Below are 25,382 nucleotides of genomic sequence, written 5' to 3' on the forward strand. Positions count from 1 at the left end.
GGAAATCAATTATTTATAAGACAAGAAAAACTAACCAGATGGGAGATGGATCAGTCCTAGCTAAGAGCAAGATATAAATTATGGTTGAGCAATTGTGTTATTCATTAGGCTACTGCAAACCCCAAGGCAGCTTCTTCTGGCAGACAGCCAAAGAAAGAGTTGGCCTGGGGCAAAGATTTCTGAGAAGGGTAAGTCATTCATCCTGGGCTTCTGATTAATACCTCATCTTTCATCAATGGACAGAGCCTTCTCTCTCTAGGACTCCAGCCCTGTCTCCCCCTCCTCCAACTCCCCTCTGGGAATTTCTCTCACTCCTTGCCTCCATTCCTGCTCCTGCAATATTTTTGTTTCTTTCTACAATGTCCAGTGTTCCTCCTCTGACTTGTGAATCACTGATGTTTCATGACAATATGAACAAATGGTATATACCATCTTTTGATATTGTGACATAATGTTTTTATCTACAAAGTTTATATTTTAAAACCATGCAATCGAGTTACCAAAAAATCTAATAATGCTTTAAGTATGTTTACAATTTTATGCTGGGTCTATTTTTATATCTCTCCTCAGTCTCATGTGGCTTGCTGACCTTAGGCTGAACACTCTTGCATGAAGTCTGGACTTGAACTTGTCTAACAATAATGCTGGATAATTAATTGTATTAAAATTTAAATACCAATTCAGATGAAGCTGTTGTTTAATTTCAGAGCACCAGAGGGAACAATCTCAGGAGACTGTTAGTTGATGGCAGATAACTGTGGTTAGTTTGCAAAGTAGGCAAGGACCAATTTTCTCTGTACACTTTGGGTCTCTGTATCCTATTCTAGGTCTCCCAAAGCAAAAGTAGCCCAATTGTATCTTTCCACACAGTGTATATGAAGTTTTAAAGCAAACGTCAGATTACTCACTTCAGCTCACTTAGAGACCGAACTCCAGCCAAGGTACCATTAGCTGTATCTTGATTCTGTTGGAGGTGAGAACTCATTAAGAAAACAACGAGCACCAAATTGAAACACATTTTCTGACAAGAAGTTTCATTTTTAGCCACCCAAGAGTGAATGGTAACTCCATAAACTACTGATGATCAAATCGAAGTTACATAGATAATGGGGGTACCCAAAAGTGCATCGCTATTGCCTGAGCCAGTTTGGCTTCATTTATTTTTAAAGTGTCAGAGTCAGTAAGTTCTGTCTTTACTCTGTCCAAGGGCTCCCTGCAAACAGTGCTATTAAAGTTCTCCTCACAACAGGTTTCCGAGTCAAGGTACATCAGTACAGAAAGGGAAATTTGACAGTGCCATTGCTGTACTTCTAGAACCCAGCCCATGGCCTGGCATAGGGTCAGCAGTTAGAAAATAGTCAATGAATGAACAAGCACATGTGGCCTAGATTCTCTGGCTCAGTTTAGGTTGCCAGAAAGTGTTTATCACTGTATTTGGCTCTTCCAAGCGGGGGACACAACCAGATCTGGAAGATTCTTATTCTCTCTCTCTCTCTCTCTCTCTCTCTCTCTCTCTCTCTCTCTATATATATATATATATATATATATATATATATATATATATATATATATATATATATATATATTGTTGGGAATTTCTAAAGTAATTTGATACTTTTAACTGGTAATATTACCATTCTTATTCAGCAAGCAAACTTTTAGTAAAAACTAAAATATAAGTATTAGAAAAATAACATGATTATTATTAATTCAAGCCCTTAGTACAAAGCTAGAAAACCAAGGAGACAGATTTGACTTAAATTTGTTCATAATTCAAACAAATCAAGTATCACAAATAATCTGAACCTTTGGGAAATCTTGAAACACATGGAAATGCACTTTGAAAGATTGCAATTAAAGAAAATCTTGAAAGCCTACCTGGGTCACATTGTGGTCGTCATCATATTGAAACACTATCTCACCTCTAAAAAACACTAAAAATAAATTTTCAGAAAGAAATTTGAGACTCGTGTTCTTACAGTTTGAGAATTAATACAACACATTACAAGGTCATTAAAATATTTTATAAATGTTTTAATCGTAATCTTTGTTTTGAGTCCTATTCCTCTATCGATGGCTCTTCATCGCTTGTCAATAGAATTTTCAGAAGATAGGAGCTGTAAAATTCATGTAGGAATTCAGTAAGAGAGAATGTTACCTGCTTGCCCAAGGTGTTTTCATTTCTACCTGCTGAAACTTTTTCATTTTAGGATAATTGGGGACTATGGCTCCAATGTGACCTTCCAAAGAACATCTTTGCCAGTTGGAGCGACAGTGACATAGATGATTGAGAGAAAATGTGTTCCTTAGCAGCTAAGCAGCCTTATGGAAGTCGATTCTTCATCAGTTTTTAAATTTGTGTTTTGAGAATTTCATACACTAATATTTCATTTACATCATTTCCCTCCTCCGTCTCCTCCCTTCAACTCCCCCCAATCTCCACCTGGTCTTAAATTCATGGTCTCTTACTCTGTAATTATTATTGTTACACACACAACACACACACTAATTTAGAAATATAATCTGCTGAGTTCATTTCATGAATTTTTATACTGATACACAAATTTCAAATAATATAGCCCATAATTATTAAAACAAAGATATTTCAAAACTATATCAAATTATGCACTTTAAAAAAATCAAGCTCTTGAAAACTTGTTTAGACTCTGTGTGTGTGTGTGTGTGTGAGAGAGAGAGAGAGAGAGAGAGAGAGAGAGAGAGAGAGAGAGAGAGAGAGTTTGTCAACCCCATTCTTGTTGGGTGCATATGTTCACAGCATAAGTGTCCTGTGAGCCCAGTAGTTCTGGTTGCATGGAACAACCAAAAAGCTACCACCTTTTGACCCTCAGCCTAATTCTTCCTGGCCAGATAGCTCCCTGCTTATTCCTAGGCATTTAATGGACCTAGACTGGAAACCTGCAAGAAGCAGAGGTTTCAAACTTTTGGCAGGATATCATGGGATTTCTGGTGCCAGAAGAGTTGGTTCCCTGACGAGGTTGTTTTCACCAGTTACTACGACAAATGGTCAATTCAGTCACTTAATTGGGGAAAACATTACTCCAGTCAGATTTCTGGCATCTGTTATTCAAGATGACCATTTATAACTACGTTCAATTTTCAGTTATCAAATATGATTTAGACACAAAATGGAACTAGACATTAGTCCCAGCCCAAAACATAGGTGATTCCTCCAAATAATGACATTACAGGGATATAGTAAAGAGAAGGGTAAGAAAGGGGAGTGGGGGGAAAAAAGAGGAGAATGTTCTATAAATGTGTAAGAATAAAATGTATGCAACATTTGTGTGTGTTTGTGGTGATAGGGATTGAACCCAGAGCCTTGTACGTATTAGGCAAATATTCTACCACTGAGCCACACCGTTAACCCATTTTAAGAAATCTAGACAAGCTAACAGTTTCCTCTTATAGTGTCCCTGGAAGAGAAAGCTCACATGAGCACATCTCACACTCACACAGTTGGAAGTATTTGTAAAATGCTAATTTTTTAGATTGTATTTTAATTATGTATCTATGTATGTGAGTTTGTGAAATGAATATAGTGTCCTTAGAGATGAGAAGAGGGCATAGGATTTTCCTGGAACTGGAGTTACAAGTGGTTGTGAGCTGCCCATAGGTGCTAGGAACCAAACTTCAGTCCTCTGCAAGAGCAATATGCTCACCTACCCTCTGATACATCTCGTCATCCCTGAAGTATTTAAATAGGAGATTTTCTTGTTTTCTAATCTATTCAATCATATTTTTACTTGAAACATTATCTGTATTTTTCAGACAAAATATAACACTATAAATAGGAACAAAACAGAAAAGGTAAAAATTCCTCTAATGATTATTACTGAAATTGATAGCAAGACTTTATATCATAAAATACACTATTATCTTCCTTTTCTCTCTACCCATGATCTCCAATCCAGTTCTGATCTGCCACAGCATATTTTTCTGTTTTTCACATTTGCTTTCATTGGTTTAAATAAGGAAGAAAGCCCAGAGAGCCAAATCAATGGGAGAAAAGAGGTTGTTTCATGCCTCTGGCCCATGGCAGAAGGAAAAAGTATTCCTATTTCAAAAATAGCATGTTCTCAAGAGATTTCCACCTCAACTTTAAAAACATAGTGGACAGTCTTAGAAATGGCAAAACGTTACAGACACTACTGGAATCAGGATTTAATTAAACATCCAAAGGCTCCACGTTCTAAAAGTCTGGTTTGTTTTACTTTTAGCAAAGGACAATACTCTGTTTTTGAGGCATAATACTTATGGTCCTATGAAAAAGCTTGAGAGATTTACATATAAAAAGTGACTTCCAAGGCCGGGCGGTGGTGGCGCACGCCTTTAATCCCAGCACTCGGGAGGCAGAGCCAGGCGGATCTCTGTGAGTTCGAGGCCAGCCTGGTCTCCAAAGCGAGTTCCAGGAAAGGCGCAAAGCTACACAGAGAAACCCTGTCTCGAAAAACCAAAAAAAAAAAAAAAAAAAGTGACTTCCAACAATCAATAATAATTTTATTATTAAGTATATTCATGAATGAATTCTAAGATGACTAGAACTAGTATGGATTTAAAGCTAAAGTTAAAATGTTGTCACAGAGTCCCAAGCTTCATATTAAGGAAGTTTATCAATCTTCTCTGACCAGAAAATGGAAAGATAATTTCAGCCCGGTCTAAAATTTACTTTTGTTTTTATTAGGGACTTCCAGTAGCCTGGTTGTATTTTTCAAAACAGAGGACAGATCAGAAAGGCACATGCAAACACAACAGGAGAAAAACAAACCATTTCTCTCTGTGGACCAGACTTATCTGGTAATGTGTGATGCTCACTAGAACTAACCTGAGTCATTGCAAATAGATGACAAATTGCAGATATTTCTCTGGAATTTGACTCCTGAAAAAAAAAAAGAGAGAAAGAAACCTAGCTGGTTAAGCATGCTAATAACTGTGCTCATATACTGCACTGTTAAGAAAATTTGCAAATGAAGCCATCAAATGTAGACCAAAAGTATTAAAAAGCTGAACAGAATTGGCTGGATAAAATTACAACAAGAATGACGGAATGCATTTTTACTTAGACAAGCAGCTATGGGATATGACTGTACTACTATTTGGCACACCACTGTCTGGCCTTCAATCCTTCTCTGAAATTTCTTTGTCCCCTTTCTAATTAATCCTTCTCTTGTTCAATATAAGTAGAGAACCATGGAAACAAATCATGTATAGAGAATTATTGTGGGCTAGTCCAGAATCATAGGCCTTCCTTCCCTTCCAAGGTAGGAAAGTCCTAGAAGACTCTAATGTTGGTCTTAGTTCATATAGAGTGCTCAACAAATGCACACTAGAAATAATAGTAATGTTACAATTTTCACTTCATGAACAAAAGTTACAAAATTCAAAGCATATTTGCTGAGTACTTACTATATTTTCTGGGTCTTGAGAGGTCACACATACAGACCCTGCCCTCAAGGAGCTTATACTCTGGTGGGTGATACCAGTCAGGAAATAAAAGGGTCACGTGATGGCGCTTACAATCTAGTGGATGATACTAGCCAGGAAATAAAAAAGTTGAGTGATGGGCAGGACATCAGGCCATACAAACACACAAAGGAGGAAGAGATGAATGGGAGATTAAGTGAGCCATGTTTAAAAAAAAACTTTATGTAGGTCAACCTGAGAAAGACTTTCTCCTTTGTGAAAGAAGGGCATCTTTTTGTTTTATTTGAAAAGATCTCAAAGTTCCATTCAATAATAGTATCTTTCTGTTGACATATAAGAAATAAGAAAATGGGATGGTGGGGAAGGCAAATGCTGTTGAGTTACTAAGTAAGCCAGTGAAGGAACAAAGATAATTCAAAAGATTATTGTGTTAAGCAATATTTTGTCTCTGTGTTATGTCTTCTTTGGTCAGAATTATACATGCAATGTCCAAATGCAAGCTTATTTCCAGTGGGCAGTATGAGTTTGTTCCTGCGAGAAATTAGTTTGGATGCAAATGAAAATTGTAATTTGACTTAGTGCCTGTGATATGGTTTCTGTCAGAATGATTGATTGGTGTATGAGTGCCATGCTCCAGTTAAATTCAGATTCTGTGAACAGACTGACTTTCACACTGTGCAAAGTACTATAAAATGTATAGATGGTAGGTGGTAACGCGTTCAGCAATCTTGAAACCACCGTTCTCCTGCTTGCTAAGCTTGTCATTCTGCTCCGAATTTTACCTGTACCTCCGTTTCTGCTCTCTCAGCACCCCTTTTTCTGCCTTCCCACAATGAGAGTTTTCTTCCCCACTTCTACAACTGTTGTCTATAATTCCCCCCCCTCCTCCAGTACATGGCCAAAGATAATTCTTTAAATCCTGACTGAGAACAACTTTATCTGAGAATGGTCAGATAATAAATATTTTAGGTTTTGTGAGCTAGGTGGTTTCTGATGCAACTACCCAGTTCTGTGTAGCAGAAAAGCAACCACAGCAAATAATTTAAACAAGTAGGCAGGGCAATGTTCCAATAAAATTCTATTTACAGAAACAGGCAGTAAGCCAGATTTTCCTATTGAAATCAATGTAAAGCCTTTGTTAGACATTCCTTGTGTACCTGGGCTTGCACTGAACACTTAAGAGTACATCACTTCTTCATTTAAAAAAAGGTTCAGTCCCTTAGTTCTTTTGTTGATTACATTCTGTGGATAATCTCATTACCACTAGCCCCTCTGTTGCCTATGTATCTTAATTATGTTAGAAATATCTGTGGGTCTAGGGTGTAGCTTTGGGGGTAGAGTGCACACTTAGCATGTGACAGGGCCTATGTTCAATCCTCAGCACCTAAACAAACACACACACTGGTAGAATCCTTGACTGTATCTGTATGCATGTTCATGCCAGATAACTGTTTGGTTACCCTGTCTTACCCTTAGATGAAAAGATTCTTGAGGGTAGGCACTGGTGTCTGATCACTATTACACAGACCAAAACATCTAGTATAATTTTAGGTACCCAGTGAATACACATCCATTCATTAAGAACAGATTTTATTTTTTAAAAGTATGAAAAAAGACAAAGAAATCATAAATACCAGCCATTTCTTTAGTTTTACTTTAGTTATAAAAAGAAAGTCTTGATATTGATAATAAGTCATACCTGATGCATTGGAGGTTTTTACTATAGTGATTTTAGTTTTTTCTGCAAAGAAGCAATTTAAATATTAGAGCAGAATTGTTGCTTTTTAAAAAAACAATTTGCCATGAGTATCATTTCTTTTAGTGAAGTGCTAAGAAAAGCACACTGTTGACATCTTGAAGATCCCTTTAGTCATCTCAGCAGCAGAATGAATGGGACTCTCCTTCACAGAACATGCTCCATTGGCCTAGGGTGGGTCTGAGAGTTGAAGTCGCATGTTTACCCAGTTAGATCATACCCATTACACACCCCACTGCTTGTGTAACTCTACTTCAGTTTCCAGGCACTACAACTAGAGCAACAAATGTGAATTTATAATGCAGGTAGGTAGAACTAAGTTGGAAACAGCTTTCAGATGACAGGTTGTAAGAACAGGTGGTTCAGAATGAAAGTCAGTGAGAATCAGTATATACTGAATCCAAAATACTGCTAGTTTAGTTTACCATCAAGAATCTTGATTTCTTCTTTAGGGGTAATACAATACTATCCTCTCTGTACTGGCAGATAAAACTGCTCTCAGAGAAGTCAAGACCATTCAATAACTGTTGCATAACAAGTTCATAGTAGAACCAGGACTGCATTAAAGTGCTCTGAAGAGCCAAGCCTTAGGAATATCCTTCCAAAGACGTTTGGAGACAAAGTCCCCAGTCCATCCCCTAGATGATGGAGCACCAGGTTCAGAGAGACTTATGTAAGGAGGATTGCCAACTATAAGAGGCTGTGTTCAGGGCACAGATTTGCAAAGAAATTCTGTCTCCTAGAGGAGATAGGCAAATTGTGAAAGAAAGACTAAGTTCAGAGCTTGGAGACATCCTGAAGAATAATGATATCATAGGGACGGTTTCATAAACTTTGGTATGTTTGTTACTGATTGAGTTTACTTCAGTGTGTGAATCATAGACAATGGTTGGTGGTATTTACAGAGGTGGATACTGCTTCGCACTGTCATTAATAATCCTTTGTACATTATGTTGTTTGCTTTGCTGTTTTTCTTTCCATAGCAAGTGAAGCACAACTGTGAAAATAATTGTATTTTTTGTAGCTAAATGCAGAAAAATATTCAGCTTCACTAATAATAAAGAATGAAAAATACTAAAGAATCAAGAACAAAATGTAATAATATATAATGTAGTCTCAGCAAAGGTACAGTGACATGGCAGTTCTCATTCACTGCTGGCAGAATGTTGTGGGGTACAATTTTTCTAGAAGGAAATTAGGCAGTAGTTCTCAGGGGCCTTAAAATACTCATACTGCTGACTCATTATGTCCAATCCATGGAATGTATCCTATAGAAATCGGGGATGAATGCAAAGATGTTGGCATCAGGATGTTCATTGCAACAATTTCTATTAAAAAAATACAAACAACTTTAATGTTTAACATATGGCACACAATGGAATATCATCAAGTCATTAATAGCAAGAGACAATGGAAAATACTTACAATTTAATATTAAGTTAAAAGAGAAATATAAAATCTGTGTAAATTATGATTATTCTGCAAAAGGGTAATTATATATATATAATTGCAAATGAAATGTATATATATCATATATATATGAGCAAAACTGAAAATGTACCAAATTACTAACAATAATAGTCTTAGTAAAGTAACACTAAAGATTTCCCTATATTCTGGATTTTATGTGCTAATATGCATTGCTATGATATACAAAAGAGAACAAATGTTATTTTAAGAAGAGTGATATGGCCATAATAGGAAGTTTAGGAGTATGGTGACAACAGAATGATAGCTCAATGACAGAGTCAAAGAGCACTCATTCAAAGGTTGAACACCTAGAGAGAAGAAAGGAACAATAGAAACTTGTTCCTTTACTAATCCATCAGACCCCAAGTACGAAGAACTCAAGAAGCCACAGAAGACAATCTATGGCACTAGGAAATGTGAAATTACCTGTTTTGTTTAAAGTCGACAACACTTCTGAAGCAGCATCTAAAATAAAATAATAACAAATGGCATAATTACTGGTATGGCTAACAAATGTGACTCTTTCCAGATTCCTTAAACACTTCAATTTCCCTGAAATCTAGACATTAGAGTTTTGCAAAATCTAACTGGTACTAGCCAATGCACTGTCCCGACACCCATTCTCTGTTCTTCAGCCCCAAGATGATTTTGAGTACACATTTATTCTTTGAGAATGTATTTTCTGAATGTCTGTTGTGTGTGTAACACATAGCAACACTCCAATATCTATTAGACTTAACTTTACCCATTTATGCTATTTAATATTTTTGTCCCATGGCAGAAAAGGGGATGGAAAGATTGTAAGAGACAGAGGTCAAGGAGGACAAGAGTGAAACAGAATCTTCTGGACATGACAGGACTCCTGCACTCATGAACTCACACAGCTGTGGTTACCTGGACAGGATCAGTCAGCCCAGTTAACATTCTAGCATGGAATGAGAAGGGCTTCATGAGATCCCCCTACCCCTAATTGAGGAGCTATGGACAGCTGATGCTTTTCGGGGGAGAGAGAGTCAACTTTGTTTAAGGGTTGACCACCCTTCAGCGGATGACTCCATGTTCAAGACTATATGGGCAGCACAAAGTGGAGTTGATGGGTTATTAAATTTTTTAAAAAGAGGACACGAAGTTGAGGTTGGATAGGGAGATGAGGGTGGACCTGGAAGGAGTTAGTGAGGAGAGTGGAGGGTGATTGTGATCAAAACACATTGTGTGGAATTACCCCCAAATTAATAAAAATGTTAAAAAAAGAAAAAATTGTCCTTTTCTCTCCATGTTAATGAGAAATCCCTCATGGATATGAAATTTATAACATGAATAACAACTTTAATAGCCCTAGGGATGCCTAGTAACTTTCACCAGTGGCACATTCTTACAAAGGAAGTCAAATAATGCTAGTTTAAGTCTGGAGTTCTTAAGCATTATCAACTTTTACAAAAATTTCATTTTGATCTTATTTGATAAAAAAATCCAATTAAAATGGATTCTACAGGTATTTCTTTAAATGAAAAGAATTCTAGAATTTATTATTAGAGATGAAAGTTTAGGAAAAAAATGGTTTGTGGCACATGCCTTCAATCTTAACAACTGAGAGGCCAAGGTCAAGGAATTGTGAGTTTGACACCAGCCTGGGCAACATAGTGAGACCTCCTCTCAAAAAACAAACAAGCAAATAACTAGGCAAACACGATGCACTGTCATGTTTAAAATGTATCCATCTATACCCCACCCAATACCCCACACAATAAGAAGCACTGCGGCCAAAGCTGGACTGAAGATAATCCTTGCACTGAGCAAAGTAATTACCCCCAAATCCGACAACAGTCGGTTCTTCGAATGGGGTGAATTATGAATTTAATCAGTTTCAATCAGTAAAAGATACTCTTAGGATTATTTAGCTCCTTAATCACCAACCACAGGGTAGAATTTTATTTTAACCAAGAGATTCTGAGAAGTGTTGGGGTTTGCCTGAAATAAGATAGAAAACTGCTTCCCCTCAGAGGGGAGAGAACAGAATGTCCTGCTCCACCTACTTCCCTGGGATACAGTGAGGTTCTTTGTTCTCTTCTCTAACATGATGAGGAGCCAGTGTTTTATTTTGTTTTTTGTTTTGTTTTGTTGTTGTTGTTGCCCATTTCATGCTATTTAAAAATCACCCATCAAGGTCTTTGAACACTGTGTCCTCCAAATTGATGCTGAATCATATTGAAGTCACTGGATGTACTTCCCACAGTTAAATAATCTGTCATGTCAAATTTGTTGGCATTGTGTTAGAGAGCAAATGGAATGGAGTACTTAATGAGTGGTAAATGTTTCTAGTATTTTCTAGAATAGTTACAGAGGTAGAGGGATTGGGTTTTTTTTCCTTCCATGATCACAGACATTTTATCAATTACCCAGAATAGTTACTCTTACATGTTGGCAGGTTTTAAGTTTGGAGTGTTGGATTATATGGGATTATTTAGTGTATCCAGATATAATTTAGAGATAGAAGTCTTCATCATCACTCATTATACTGCTATTCGTATGAAGGGTTATCAATTTTCACTTGCTTCAGAAACATTCTTACCATTGAAGCTTGTAGTTTCTACCTCTTTATTTTTCCCAAGGAAGGAGAAGAAGACAAAGGTATAATTAAAACAAAAACATAACAAATTGGACTACATCTAGGCTTAAAGATTTTCAAAATCTTGCCTGGTGTACCATTGGAGTAGGGGACAAGACTGACAAGAGATGATTCAGCTGCAGAGAGAAAAAAGTAAGTGAATATTTTGAAACAATTATATTTCTTTTGAGCCAAGGTCTCAATGTATAGCCTTGGCTTGAAACAATTATTTAAGAAATTTTAAGAAGCCATAACTCTTGAGATACAATTATAAAAAGTAGAAAAAGTGCTATGAGACTCTGCTGCACCTTTAGAATATCACGACAATAAGTTAGGAACAAAATCAGAATAAAATAAATGATAGTTTCATTATTCTCCAGCCAAGAGAGTTCTAGAAAACATTTAAAATAACTTGTCACGGATATATTGTCATGTTGACTCCAAACTATTATAATGATGCCTGCCAACTGCCAGGTCTTCCTTCCCATGGTACATTTAGTGTGCGTGTGTGTGTGTGTGTGTGTGTGTGTGTGTAAAATATCATTCAATATTGTAGTACCTAGCCCATTTCTTGGCAAGCCATTTAAAAATATGGCTGCTGTTAAGGCAATAAATCAAGTTATAAATTTCTTGTGGAATGACTCCACTCATGTTAGGAAGTCAAACTATTACACACATTTCACATGTTTAAATATTTAAGAGATTCAGTGGTTTTCTCTCTACCTAAACATGCAGAGAATCACAAAACACTTTACAACTGAAATAAAGCTTACAGTAGAGAACTTGATTTTCAGCTGGTATGGACAAAATCTGGGTGTGTCGAAGCACTTGGCTGGCCTTTTTCAGACTGCTTGTGAGTTGGCTAAAAACACACACACCCTGTCTGTCCCATATTCTTGCTTTCATATTTTGTCATTTACTATATTTATTCTTTTAAACAATTGCCAAGATCTTTCTTGAGGAATAAGACTGGTCCTAGGCAATCCTAGTCAAAGGGTGCTAGGAGGCAGAACAAAGTAATTGGCCAGAGCCAGTTTTTAATGAATGACTATTAATTCTTTTGGATGTTGACAAATGGTGACACAATTCAAAGAAGAGGCCTGTGGGCATAGTTGTCTTCCTCCCTTGACACTACACTGGGTCTTGCCATCTGGTTTGTGCATCCCTACCCCCGGGGCACCCAGAGCCCAAGTTATGACTAGAACTCACAAAACACTACTCTCCATTCTGTACAAACAGGGTTTTGCAGACTTTGCTATGATTGCATTTGCCAAGAGCTATTCTACTAGAACAGTGGTTCTCACCCTTCCTAATGCTGTGACTCTTTAGTACAGTTCCTCATGTTGTGCTGACCCTCCCAACCATAACGTTTTTTTCATTGCTACTCCATAACTATAATTTTGCTACTGTTATGAATTGTAATGTAAATATCTGTGTTTTCCAATGGTCTTAGGTGACCCCTGTGAAAGAGTCATTCTACCTCCTAAAGACTCTTGACCCGCATGTTGACAACTGCTGTACTAGAAGAAAAATACACTAGCATGCTGAACCTAGAAACTCAACAACTAGGGACCAAGCTGACAAGGACAAGAGCTTGGGCTTTGGTGGCTTACAGTTCAGGGTTTGAATCTTTATCCATAACGTAATAACTCATGCCAACGACAGTCATTTATTTATCGTATAGCAGGTACATGTAGTCTCTTATTTCATCTTTAACTATCCCATGAAGCAGATACTACTGTTCTCCTCAATCTACACAGGAAGAAACTGAGGCACAGAAAGGTTAAGGAACTTGCCCCAAATCTGAGCTAGTGATGGAGGTGGGAGGGTGGTGGTTTACTTAATTCAAACCCAAGAGACAGGTTGGCTCCAGAGAATGTGTTAATATGACCAAGTTTCCCCTGCTGAGCCTGTTTCCACATCTATAGAATGAACATAATGATTCCTATGCTGCAAGCCTGAGAGGAATGAGCTGTCTGAAGACTTCCAGGTACAATAGTATATGTATAAGAGATGGCTGCAATTATTATTTGATTTAGATGATTGAATGAATAACAACAGAAGTTCATTTTTACAGTCCTAAGGATGGACTATCAGCTGACTGACAACCCTTCTGAACACTTGGTATATCAGAAAGAAAACAGCTAGGACACAAAGAAGCCATGCACTACCTGTGTAATATAGGGCAAGAAGCTGTGAAATCTTAGACAAGTTATCCAGCAGCCCTAGGCTCTGTTCTCTCACCATAAAATACTAGGATGCTAGTTCCAGCTGTTAGTCTCCCAGTAGAGTACTGTTCTCAGTTCCTGTAGGTTCTAATTATACATTTCTCTTTATTTGCCTTCCCGTTGTCATGTGTGCTAAGTTCTTAGAAGCCTCTGGAAAGATATTCTTTAAGTGAAGGTACTGAAGGAGTGTATTTAAAAGAACAGCTCACCCTGTAATTGCAACAAATCTTGGCATGTTCAAGTCCTTGATGCTGTTCAGACTTGTGAGCCAGAATACTGAACAGAGATGAAGCAGTTAAGCAGCTACCCAATGAAGTCCATAGTCCCTAGAGAGTTATTCCCCAGCTTTGCTAGGCAATATGGAAGGATCAATATGCCTCTCTGCTCTTGGTCTTGTTGGTGTATGTTTAATGACAATTAATTTAACCAAGCTTCTTAAAGGAAAACAGTTTCGCTATATCTGACCATATGTCATACTGCATGGAGGACTTTCAGAGTAATGCTTTCCTGAGATTCCCCAAAGTCATAAAATAACTCTTACCAGATGGTGATAGCAAACTGGAATTACCAGCATTTTCTGTCAAGGAAAAAGGTGATTTAGCATTAGTTTGGTTTGTTCACATATTTGTAGGCGACTAACATTTTTAATGGCAATGAATGTAAATTGAGCTGCAAATGACTACCAAAAGAGGGCAGCATGTTATTTTACTATTGTTTTCCACACCCTGTTTCAGTGTTTCAGTTCTCTACAAAGATAGCTCTTTAGTGAAGTACTCCTCCCAGTTTTTAACTCTTGTTTATGTGTGTGTGTGCATGTGTGTTTGTGCGTGTGTTAAATGCACACATGCGTATATAGGTGCCCATGCATGTTTATGCAGAAGCCAGAAGAGAATATTGGGTATCCTCTTCTATCTCACTCCACTTTACCATTTATCTATCTATCTATCTATCTATCTATCTATCTATCTATCTATCTATCTATCTATTTAGAGACAGGGTCCTTCACTGAGTCTGAAGCTCATTGTTTGGGCTAGGCTGATTAGCCAGTAAGCTCCTGGCATCTGCTTATCTCCACTCCCCAACACTGTACTTACAGGCACATGCAACCATGCTGGATTTTATGTGGGTTCTGAGGATTTGAACTCATGTTCTCTTGCTTTCACAGCAAGAACTCTTGAACACTAAGCCATCTCCCCATGTCCTCAAATTTTAAACTATTTATAGTACTCTATATTCAGTGCTGTATAATACATAAATGTATAACGTACACTTCAAATTAAGGAGATGGCTAAGACTTTAAGCTGTTGTTCAATGTTCATTGAATATATAGAAAAAGTGCACATCTGCACAAATTAAATTTTATTAACTATGCTTATTTTTTAACACAAACTTTTATTTTTGAAGTCAATGTATATTTATTTCCAGATGATACAGTTCTATACAGAAGAACCTAGAGTACACACACACACACACACACACACACACACACACACACACACCCCTCCTAGAGCTGATAAATATTCAGAAAAATAACCATATCCTGTGGTGATATTTTATTTGTGCTTTAATAAATAAAGCTTGCCTGGAGATCAGAGGAAATAGCAAGCCATTTTAAGTAAACAAAGAAGTCAGGCAGTGGTAGCACATGCCCTTAATCCTATCACTTGGCAGGCAGAATCTCTGTGTGCTCAAGGCCACATTGGAAACAGAGTCAGGTGTGGTGGCACGCACCTTAAATTCCAAAACTAGTTAACCATAAAGATTCAGAGGTCTGTACAGACAGACAGGAAGTGACAGAGCTGGGCAAGAAGAGGAAGTGATGTAGCTGGGCTAAGAGAGACAATGAGAGAACAGAACAGAAAAGGCATATAAACCTGAGTATACAGGAAGGAGATCTCTTTGGAAGCTGGAATACAAACTTTTTAGTCTATTATACCATCTTTTTCTTCTGAGTTGGACTAAATCAGCCACCTTTGGGTGAATAAACTGCAAGAACTGCTGAGTTATTTGTTTTGGGAAAATGCTCAGATCCCTTAAAAGAAAACAGTTCTATTTTTTTCTGTGCAGGAAAATAATACATGCTTGGGGCAAGGGAAATGGCTTGGTGGTTAACAGCACTTGCTATTCTACAGGACCTAAATTCAATTCTCAGCACCCACATAAAAATCCAGCATGGTCATATGTTGTGGAGGCCCACAAAGGTTTCCTAGTGAGATCTGAGCTTGCTTTACCCAGCAGGTCTGCATTAGAGGATTGCTTGACCACGTGTGTGGTTACTAGCTGATTGGAAGGGGTTTGCACTTGGCTGTGCTAGGGGGAGGTCTTTTGCTCCACCCCTTGGCATTCCTATAAATACCTGTTTAGAAGAGACAAGAGGGGCCCTCCCGAGGCTATCCTGTTTCTGTTTCTCTCCCCTCTATCTTTCTATCTAATATCTCTTATCCCTGTCTCCTCAAGAGTACCCTGTCATAAAATCTGGGAGCCAGTCACCCAGATAGATGGGCTCCCATAATATGTGCCTGTAACCCCAGTGTTGGAGGGGCAGAGACAGATAGATCCTAGAAGCTCACTGGCCAACCAGCCTAACCCAGACAGTGAACCTATGGAGGCAAGAAAAGGGAGTCAGGTACCCTGAAACTAGAGTTGCAGATTGATTATGAGCAAGCATGTGAGTTCTAGGAATAGAACCCAGGTCCTCTGGAAGAGCAGCCAGTGCTTTTAACTGCTGAGCCATTTATCTAGACCTAAAGCTACACATATAAATTTGTTATCCTTTCCTTTTTCTTTTGGCATAGTTTTCCCTTTGGACATCAATTTACTTTTTCTATGTCTCAGAACTCTCAGTATGATGTTCCACATCATCCTTCATGGTCCAATATAGCTATCTCCCCACATCTTACATGCCTTATGTTTTTCTGGGTACTAGCCTGGGTTTCTCTGAGGGTCTGCCCCCATTCACTTCTCACTGACAATAAAGATGGGGTTGTCACTTCCAATGAGTCATATATTTGAACTCCATGCCACTCTTAGGAGACAAAATATTTCCATTGTTAAAAAGATTCATAAACAAAGAAAGAAAAAAATTAAGTTTTTTTTTCAGATTTTTCTTTGGAAACCTATAAAGCAAGTTTTAAACTATTACTAATTTATTGAAGTCTTGATTTAAACCCATAAACAAAATTATTGGAATCTGTCTATAAAATTTACTTAATATGAATCTCTGATGAATTTTTTACTGATGAGTTTTTAAAAATAAAGTCCATATATTCCAATTTTGGTGAGAATAAATTTATAATGGAAGCCAAACAGAGCCTGAAAAATAGAAAACTCAAGAAAACAGATCTATGGATGGAGACTCCTCTATTATCACCTCCTTAGCACTTACTTGTTTTCAATATTATTGTCACCACTGCCCAAACTTTAGTGTCACATGTTCTAGCGTGGTGTCAGTACTGCCATATGATTGTCCCATTGTCATTGCCTCTCAAACTCAATGTATCCAAGAACTCAGCCTTCATCACCCCACTGAATTTTAATATTGTATCTATTCTTGAACTTAGTATTGCTGCTAACAGTGGCTAAGTCATTCATGTTGAAAATGTAAGTGTATTGGTTTCTTCTCGCATTACTGCTCTAACAAATTACCATGAAGTTAGTGGCTTACATTACAAATTTGTTAAGGAACTCACCAGATGAAAATCAAGTGGATGACAAACTGCAGTCCTATCTGGAAGCTCTGGAGGTGAATCCACTTCCTGCTTATTTGGGTTATTGGCAAACTGTTTTTTTGTTTTTTTGTTTTTTGTAGTTGTAGGACTGAGGTCCTCATGGCTATAGACTGAGGGCCATTCTAAGTCTGAGTCATGTTTTCTGGCTCTTGGCTCATCTGTCTATCTTCAAAGCCAGCAATGACAGGATAGAGTAGGGAAGTTCTCATATGCTATCATCCTGTCACTTTAACTCACATCATTTGACTGGGTTTATCCAGGCAATCTATGATAATCTCTGCATCTCATGGTCTTTAATGCTAATTACATCTGTAATGCCCTTTCCACAATGTAAATTTTAGCCTTGTCTTTTAAAACTGGAAGTTTTAGATGATGACACCTTTATGGTGGTTCTCTGGCTCTCTAAAGTATTCTTTGGCTACAGAAGCTGATGGAGATGGCTGGCTCCTCTTTATATCTTAAAATATTTATTGGCTACATCATGTACTTGGCATTTGGACATATTCTTGAACATTTCTACTGTGTCTTAGGCTAGATAAGTTATAAACAATGGAAGTTTATTTGATTCAGGAGCTGAAAAGATAGCTCAGGGATTAAGAGCATTTGTTGCTCTTGCAGAAGACCTAGGTTCTAGTTCCAACACCCATATGATGGTTCACAAACTCCTATCATCCATGGGCAGCAAATACATGGTGCATATACAAACACACAATCAAAACACTCACACATAAAATCAAATGGATAAATCTTTAAAAAGTTTATTTGATTCATATTTCTGGGGTCTGGGGAGTACAAAATTTGAGAAGCTACATCTGATGGGGGTCCTCCTGTTGCATCACACAATGGAAAAAAGGCAAGTGGGCTCACAAGAGAAAAAGAGTGATAACTGCTGTGTGAACGACAATGATACATTCAAGAGGGTGGGGCCCTCATGACTTAAACACCTTTCAAATACCCCACCTCTCAATAACATCACAAAGGCAAGCAAATGTCAATATGAGTTCTGGGGGGGTGTCATTCTAATCATAGCATACTGTATGTCTTGTTTTCTCAATTAGATGCTAAGCAGCTTGATGCTTTATCTATTATCCTCCAGAGTCCAGGCCAGTGTCATGGATCTTGTAACTATTCAAAAATACCTTTGTTTTGACTGATAAAATTATTAAGAAATCTCTATCACAGTAGAGCACTTGCCTACCATGTGCAAGGTCCCGGGTTTGATTCTTAGCACCAAAATATTTAACATGCATACATACATAACTGAAAAAGAACTCTCTATCAGCCAGGAATCAAGTTATGAACTTATCACAGGTAGATAAAGAGAAAATTAACTCAGTGCAAAGGTAGAGGGCTGGAACAATCTTCTAGGACTGGAGGAAGAGACATGAAGCAGAAGCAGAGACCATGGAGGGATGGGGGGTGCCCAATGAGCAGGGAATCATGGAGGAGGCAAATCTACTATCAGAGATATGGGTAAGTCAATCAGAGAAGGAAACACACACACACACACACACACACTTGTTCTTTTCCTCTTGCACTCTAGTTAATTTTTCATTACCATATAATGGCTAAACCTAGCTGGAAGCCAGTTGACAAGGGGTTATTCTCTGTGTTGCAAAGCATCAGAAGGGAAGGATGGACAATGGAACTCAGAATGAGGCAAAGTGATCTAGGCAGAGTCCATAAAGACTTGAGAATACTTCTTGGATGACTATTATTCAGAATGTGATGTGTGGAATAGTAGTTATGTCTGACAATCACAGCAGAGAGATCATGTAATGGATCTTGCAGATGTGTGTTGAATTGTCCATCCAAATTCATACCAAAAACAATGTTAAAAGTCCACACTTATGAACCCCATTGTGTAGAGTGATAACTTCAACAACATACCCACAATTGACTCTTCCTCTTTGCTTAATGTCCTCTCTCTGATCCCTGATACTACTTTCCAAATAAACTACCTGCACCCAAGTCATGGAAGGCCATATCTGAGTGCTGCTGAAATGTTCATGTTCCTCTCTGCTGTTGGGGTAGACATTAAGTTTTCTAATGTGAGATGCCTGTCTTAAAGTCGTGGCAAGGCCAATGAGTCTTCCAACACACCATCCCTTAAACTGGATGGGAACAAGATTTTCTCTTCCAGAAGTGACTCTATAAAAGATACAGCTAGGCCCCCTTGCAGGAATACTTTTTACTCAACTGAAACTCCTCCAGATTGGATTACTATTCCATAGGGAGATGATCAAAAATAAGCCACCATGCCTAGGCACTATTATATGGGAACCCTAAACAAAACAATATTTTTGATATTCTATTGACTTTTTCAGGACCTAAAACAACAAACACTCTTCCAGAGACCACCTTTTCAGATTTTACTATACAAGCAAAAAGATTAATAAGGGCATTTCAAATTTGGCACATCCAAATCTTGTTTACTTGATCTGTGACTGTCTCACATCATACTTCTCAATAAGTACTCTTACATAACATATTTGTTAGAAGATTAATAATGACATCACCAAAGAAAACTTTAGCTCTTAGCTGATGGAACTTCCTGAGGAGAAAACAGCCATTCTAGGTAGGCTTTCACCATGATAGGAAGAAGGTGAAATGTGTTATTGATCCTGTAGGACCCAACTCCTGCTCTTCCTCCAGCTTCACACACAACTAGCCCACCCTCTTAGTCCTTTATCTTCCAGAACTGAGCAGACATGAGGCATCAGTCATTCTGTAGCTCAGGCACGTTTACAATTATCATCAGCCTCATATGATTACTATAAGGAAGCTATGAGGCCTACAATGAGGCCTTTTCCATGGATCCTTCAGATATACAGTGCCTCAACCAGATGCATGTTTAGTTTTGTGATGAGCGGTCACATTTCCATGGGACATCCACATTACCTAGGTAAAAGGCAACACAAACTAACATGAGGTTCATTCGGTTCCCATGGGCTACAATTCATACCCTGTGGCTTCCAGTTCTTCTTGTTCTCCTTTCCTAACTGCCTGCCCTATTAACGTTAAGTTCCAGTGCCTGCTCTGGAGGAAAGCAGTTTCATGAAGTTTCAATCAGCTCTCACAGTTTGATTCAGTCAAATCCCTGTAGCAAATCCCTTGGGGAAGGGGAAAGGGAAAGGGGTGTGTGTGTGTGTGTGTGTGTGTGTGTGTGTGTGTGTGTGTGTGTAAGACAGAGAGAGAGAGAGAGAGAGAGAGAGAGAGAAAGAGAGAGAGAGAGAGAGAGAGAGAGAAAGAGAGAGAGATGCTAACTTAGTTGTATGTGATTTAACCCAGCTTATATAGTTTGAAACACAAAACTTCTATAACAATTATATTATATAGTCTATAGTTGTGCTGTTCAATATGGCAGCCACTAGTTTCATGTAACAATTAAAATTTAAATTAATTAGGCAGGTAGTTCTGTTGTGGCCATGTCCCCTGTTCTATCTGTAGTATACAAAATACTCTTGTATTTTTTCCTAAAAGCAATTTAAACTAGTTAAATACAATAAAAACTTCAGTGTCCTAGTCAAGGTTGAAGTGCTTGGCAGTCACATGTGGCTGCTGGCCACAGCATTGAGCAGACAACAGATATAGAACACTTCATCTTCACAAAAAGGTTTCTAGCAGACAGTGCTGGTCTGTGGCGCTAATGGCTTGTATCCACTCACTCACAATGAATCAAGTGCATTACAGGCATCAGCTTTATATGTAATGTATTAAGGCACAAAGCTCTGTGACATAGGTGCTACCACTTTACAGAAAAGGAAACTGAAACGCAAGGTTTAAGGACTTTGCTAGACTCAGAGGTAAAGATTTGACCCTCAAATGTCCAGGGCCTATAATTCTTAACCTTATGCTCACACTGTGACCTGGCTTGATACAAAAGGAGTAGTGGACTCTGCTGAATCTTCCTGTACTCAAAGAGCTCAAGTTCACATATTGGATATCTCAGTAAAGGTCATAACAGAATCCTATGTAGACAAATTTCTAAACAGTCTTATTAAATAAAAAACACAAAGCCAAATACAGAGGTGCAAGCCATAGAGATCAGAGCAATAGCCTCCAACTAATCTTAGCTCACCACGTCGCCATAGCTTCCCAAGAGAGCCTCTTCCTGTCTAACCTGCACCTTTATTACCTTCCTGTTCTGTCTTCTCATTGGCTCTAAGCCCAGCCACATGACTTCCTCGTCACTGCCTGTCTATACAGACCTCCAGGTCCCTATGGTTGATACTGGGATTAAAGGCATGTGTCACCATGCTTGGCTGTGTCCTTGAACACACAGAGACTCTGCCTGCCAAGTGATCAGATTAAGGGCATGTGCTACCACTGCCTGACTTCTGTTTATGTCTGACTATGACCTCTGATCTCCAGACAAACTTTATTAACATACAAATAAAATATCACATTTCAGCACAAATAAAATATCACCACACTCCTACAGTTTCCTTAGGGCATATGAATTTGGGTTTTTATATGATCTCTAGGAGGAAAGGATGTCTATCTCACCTCATTCTACCTTCAGTGGTAGAATGAGATATACCAATAATCCTGGTTAGAAGGGCCGAGTTAGGTGTATTAGTTAAGTTATTGGGAGTTGTGATAAACTCACAAATCTCAGGGGCTTAAAGAAATAGAAGTTTGTTTTCCATTTACAAAATCCAATAAGCAACCTCAAGTAGAGAGCTGAGGGTGGGGGATTAAGGGGAGGGTTATTGTTCAGGGAGGCAGATTGACAGAGGACCTGCTTTCTTCAATGTAAAGAGCCCAAATTTGCTGGGGACAGCACCATCTAGGGGGACAACCAGGAAAAGAGATCCATATGTTTGTTTGTTTGTTTGTTTGTTTTTGAGACAGGGTTTCTCTGTGTTGCCCTGGCTGTCTGGAACTCAGAGATCCACCTGCCTCTGCCTCGCAAGTGCTGGGATTAAAGGCCTGTGCCACCACTGCCCACCAAGAGTGATAATCTTAAAGGATGTTAAGCCACCTGGTCTGACAATGTTCCCCACAAGAACCATAGACTCACAAAACCCCCATACCAGGCATGAGAAACCTCCTTCCAAATGGTCGGTCAGGTGATTCCTAAAACAATATAGATTATAGATGTAGCCCTTGGTTGATTCTCAGGGATTGAGGATGGGCCCCTATTGTTGAAGGCACTACACAGTTAGGACTCAGGCCTAGGAATTATTTGAGCTGGATCTAACCTGAAAGCCTCCTTCCTGTGGTCTAGTATCTATGGTACCAGAAAATACTATGTAAGCTGCCAAAGGAGGGAAGCAATTAAACAATCCTACCCAGTTGCAATGCCTATGAACCAGGGCAATGACCAGCATTTCAGGATATGTATACATAAAGGTGCAATAAGTGGCGCTCACATGGTGGTGGTAACCAACAGCTGTCTAATTGGACTGAAGGCCCATTCAGCAGGAGGGGAATCATGTCTGGTACTGGAAACCTAGCTAGCTTCTCAGGGCTAGTGAGGCCACAGGCCTTAGAAAAGAGTCTACTACTGCCATTTTGCTAGACCAGCCTAACTCCTTACTACATTCTAAATCTTATCCTTATACCTGCAGAAAAGTATAGCTACCTCCCTGCATCAAAGAAGCCCCTCCTTACTTCAAATGGAGACCATCACAGCAAACTACACTAGACACACAAGAGAGAACAAGAAATTATGGGAAGTCCAGACCCAATGGATACATCTACATTGGGATCCTCTATCTACGGCTCAGGGAATATTGAAGAAGAAGGTGCAGAAAGATCCTGAAAGCCAGAATTCCAGGAAGCCTGTCGCCTGCTGTGAAAGTCTCTCCTAGAAATGGCTGCATACACAAGACTAGAACAATGGCAACATTAATGGACATGCTAATGTGGAAGAGGAAAATTTTCAGGTCCCACCCATAGACGAAGAACTACAGGTAACTACTGAGAGAAGGAGAATTAGCCTCCCCCAGGGGTGAACCCCTTTATTGGTTGTCCAATGCAGAGTGGTCAGCCCTGAAACCATATACAAACAGCAAAAGTGGACTTATAGGTTGTATTTGTATATTTGTGCATATATATGTGTGTGTGTATTATCATATATACATGCATGTATTGTTATATGTATATATGTAACTATATATATGTAACACTAACAACCAAAGAAACAGAGGCTATTAACTGGAGAGTGGGGGCCATGGGAGGGGTTGGAGGGAGGGTACCTAGGATGAGCTAGTGGGAGGAAAGTGAAAGGAAAAGTGATGTAATTTTATTTCAATTAAAATATATTTTTAAAAAATTAAAAAGAGTGAAATTCAGTAATTAATGCCCATTAAACTAATGATGGGATAAGATTAATGCCAAAATCAATGTCCCTAGCCACCATTTTCTCTCTTATTCTTTGTCATGACAATGACAAGGTCAAAAGTCAAGCAATCAGTATGAATGGAAGGGTTCCTTTCCATTTTCAGCCTTTCCCACTTAAGAGGGGAAAAAAGCCTTTAGTTGGAAAAGTATTTTTATACATGCCTGTTTTGAAGCCACATTTAACCCTTAATTCTTGCTGCTATATTTACATGTGAAAGGCTCTTATCAGGCCCCTATGCCTTTGTAAATTGGTAGTTTCTATCCTAATGGTTTTTTCTATGGTCAAAACAGGACAGCATATGTTTTAGGGTTTCTATTGCTGTGAAGAGACACTATGACCACAGCAACTCTTATAAATGAAAACATTTAATTGAGGTGGTGGCTTACAGTTTCAGAGGTTTAGTCCATTATCATCATGACGGGGAGCATGGTGGTGCACAGGCAGACGTAGTGCTGGAGAAGGAGCTGAGAGTTCTTACATCTTGACTCACAGGCAACAGGAAGTGGTCTGTCTCACTGCGCATGACTTGAGTATATATATATGAGACCTCAAAGACTGCCTCCATAGTGACACACTTCCTCTAACAAGGCCACACCTACTCCAACAAGGCCCTACCTCCTAATAGTGCCACTCCCTTTGGGGGCCATTTTCTTTCAAATCATCACACTATGTAAAAAACTAAACATGATGGCCACAACATTGTTGCAAAAGCATCTTAATTAATCTTGGTGGTTTTTCATTTTTTTTTTTATGGCATTGTGACCTTGCTCACATGAGATCTCTTATCATGGGCTTTGAACATCTGGAACTCCTCAATTTCAACAATCCATAACTCTGACTTGATAATTCTCTGTCCATGATTAAAGTGCCCATGACCATTTATTTCCAATGTATGAATGAGCATACTTGCTAAGAAAGCCTTCAGTGTGACTAAGAGACTGGGTGCTCCAGGGAAAATGACTTGATCATGCCTCTGTCTTGATGAAGATCCTAGCATTTCTGTTTATATTTCCTTGCTTGCAAAATGGGGTTGATCATGTTGAATGAAATTATAAACTACATTTACAAATCATTTTATCATAACAGTACCAACCAAACATTGTAATTACTGTTCATTCAGACTGTATTTTTCTGTGTTTCTGGATGAAGTTTACCTTTATATAATAAAGTGGACATTTTTCCCTTTGTGAAAATAATGTGGTATCAGTAATTTATAGATAATATTCAAAACATAACGATGTTTATCCTATGATTCACATGTTATAGGAATTCTAGTCTAACTATGAAACATCTTTATTTATTATCTAATGTTTGACTAGTGGGAATATCCACAAGAACACTACCTAGTTCAAGTTGAAGAAATAGTAGGTAATTTGCCCTACTTTTTTTTAAAATCCCAAATGTTGAAGGCCTACTCTGTGTCAGGTGTTGAAGTTACAGTACGAAACAAAGCAAGCGCTCTGACCTCCAACAGTTTCTACTTGGAAAATTTCTCAGGAAATCAAACTCATTGTCTCCTGCTTATACAACCCCAATGTAGAATTTGTTAGATGGTACTGTGAATCCGTTTTTGATTAATGACAAAACATATTTCAAATTAACAACAAGCAAAAGTGTTCATGTAGTTGGAAGGCAATACAGCTGTGTGGCCAATTCTTATCCATCCAATTAGTGATACCATCATAAGCCACTTAAATTTACTTCTTGAAGCAAGAGTGCTGTCCATCTTGTATTTTCATTTTTCTCCTTAAATTAAAAAGAACTTGATACTGTACTGAATATTAGAGTCCTATGAAAGAAC

The 25,382-nt window shown here is 38.3% G+C and overlaps 1 protein-coding gene across 13 annotated transcripts in view; it reads right to left on the minus strand.

The window, feature by feature from the left end:
* Positions 1–25,382, minus strand: part of Adgrg2 (adhesion G protein-coupled receptor G2) — a 119,024-nt gene that overhangs the window by 32,297 nt on the left and 61,345 nt on the right. For 2 of the 13 annotated variants that reach the window (XM_052724658.1, XM_052724563.1), the window contains exons 4-11: positions 14,043–14,078; positions 11,363–11,410; positions 11,238–11,261; positions 9,095–9,133; positions 7,142–7,183; positions 4,844–4,897; positions 1,879–1,934; positions 909–964 (exon numbers count right to left, since the gene is read on the minus strand). In XM_052724658.1, the coding sequence (XP_052580618.1) occupies positions 909–964; positions 1,879–1,934; positions 4,844–4,897; positions 7,142–7,183; positions 9,095–9,133; positions 11,238–11,261; positions 11,363–11,410; positions 14,043–14,078 (355 nt within the window). The remainder of the gene's footprint in view (positions 1–908; positions 965–1,878; positions 1,935–4,843; positions 4,898–7,141; positions 7,184–9,094; positions 9,134–11,237; positions 11,262–11,362; positions 11,411–14,042; positions 14,079–25,382) is intronic. The other 11 variants (XM_052724738.1, XM_052724891.1, XM_052725043.1 and 8 more) reach the window with 11 other exon arrangements.

Source organism: Peromyscus californicus, unplaced genomic scaffold (genome assembly GCF_007827085.1).
Source record: "Peromyscus californicus insignis strain IS unplaced genomic scaffold, ASM782708v3 Scaffold_10__1_contigs__length_136768540, whole genome shotgun sequence".
In the NCBI taxonomy this organism is placed as follows: domain Eukaryota; kingdom Metazoa; phylum Chordata; class Mammalia; order Rodentia; family Cricetidae; genus Peromyscus; species Peromyscus californicus.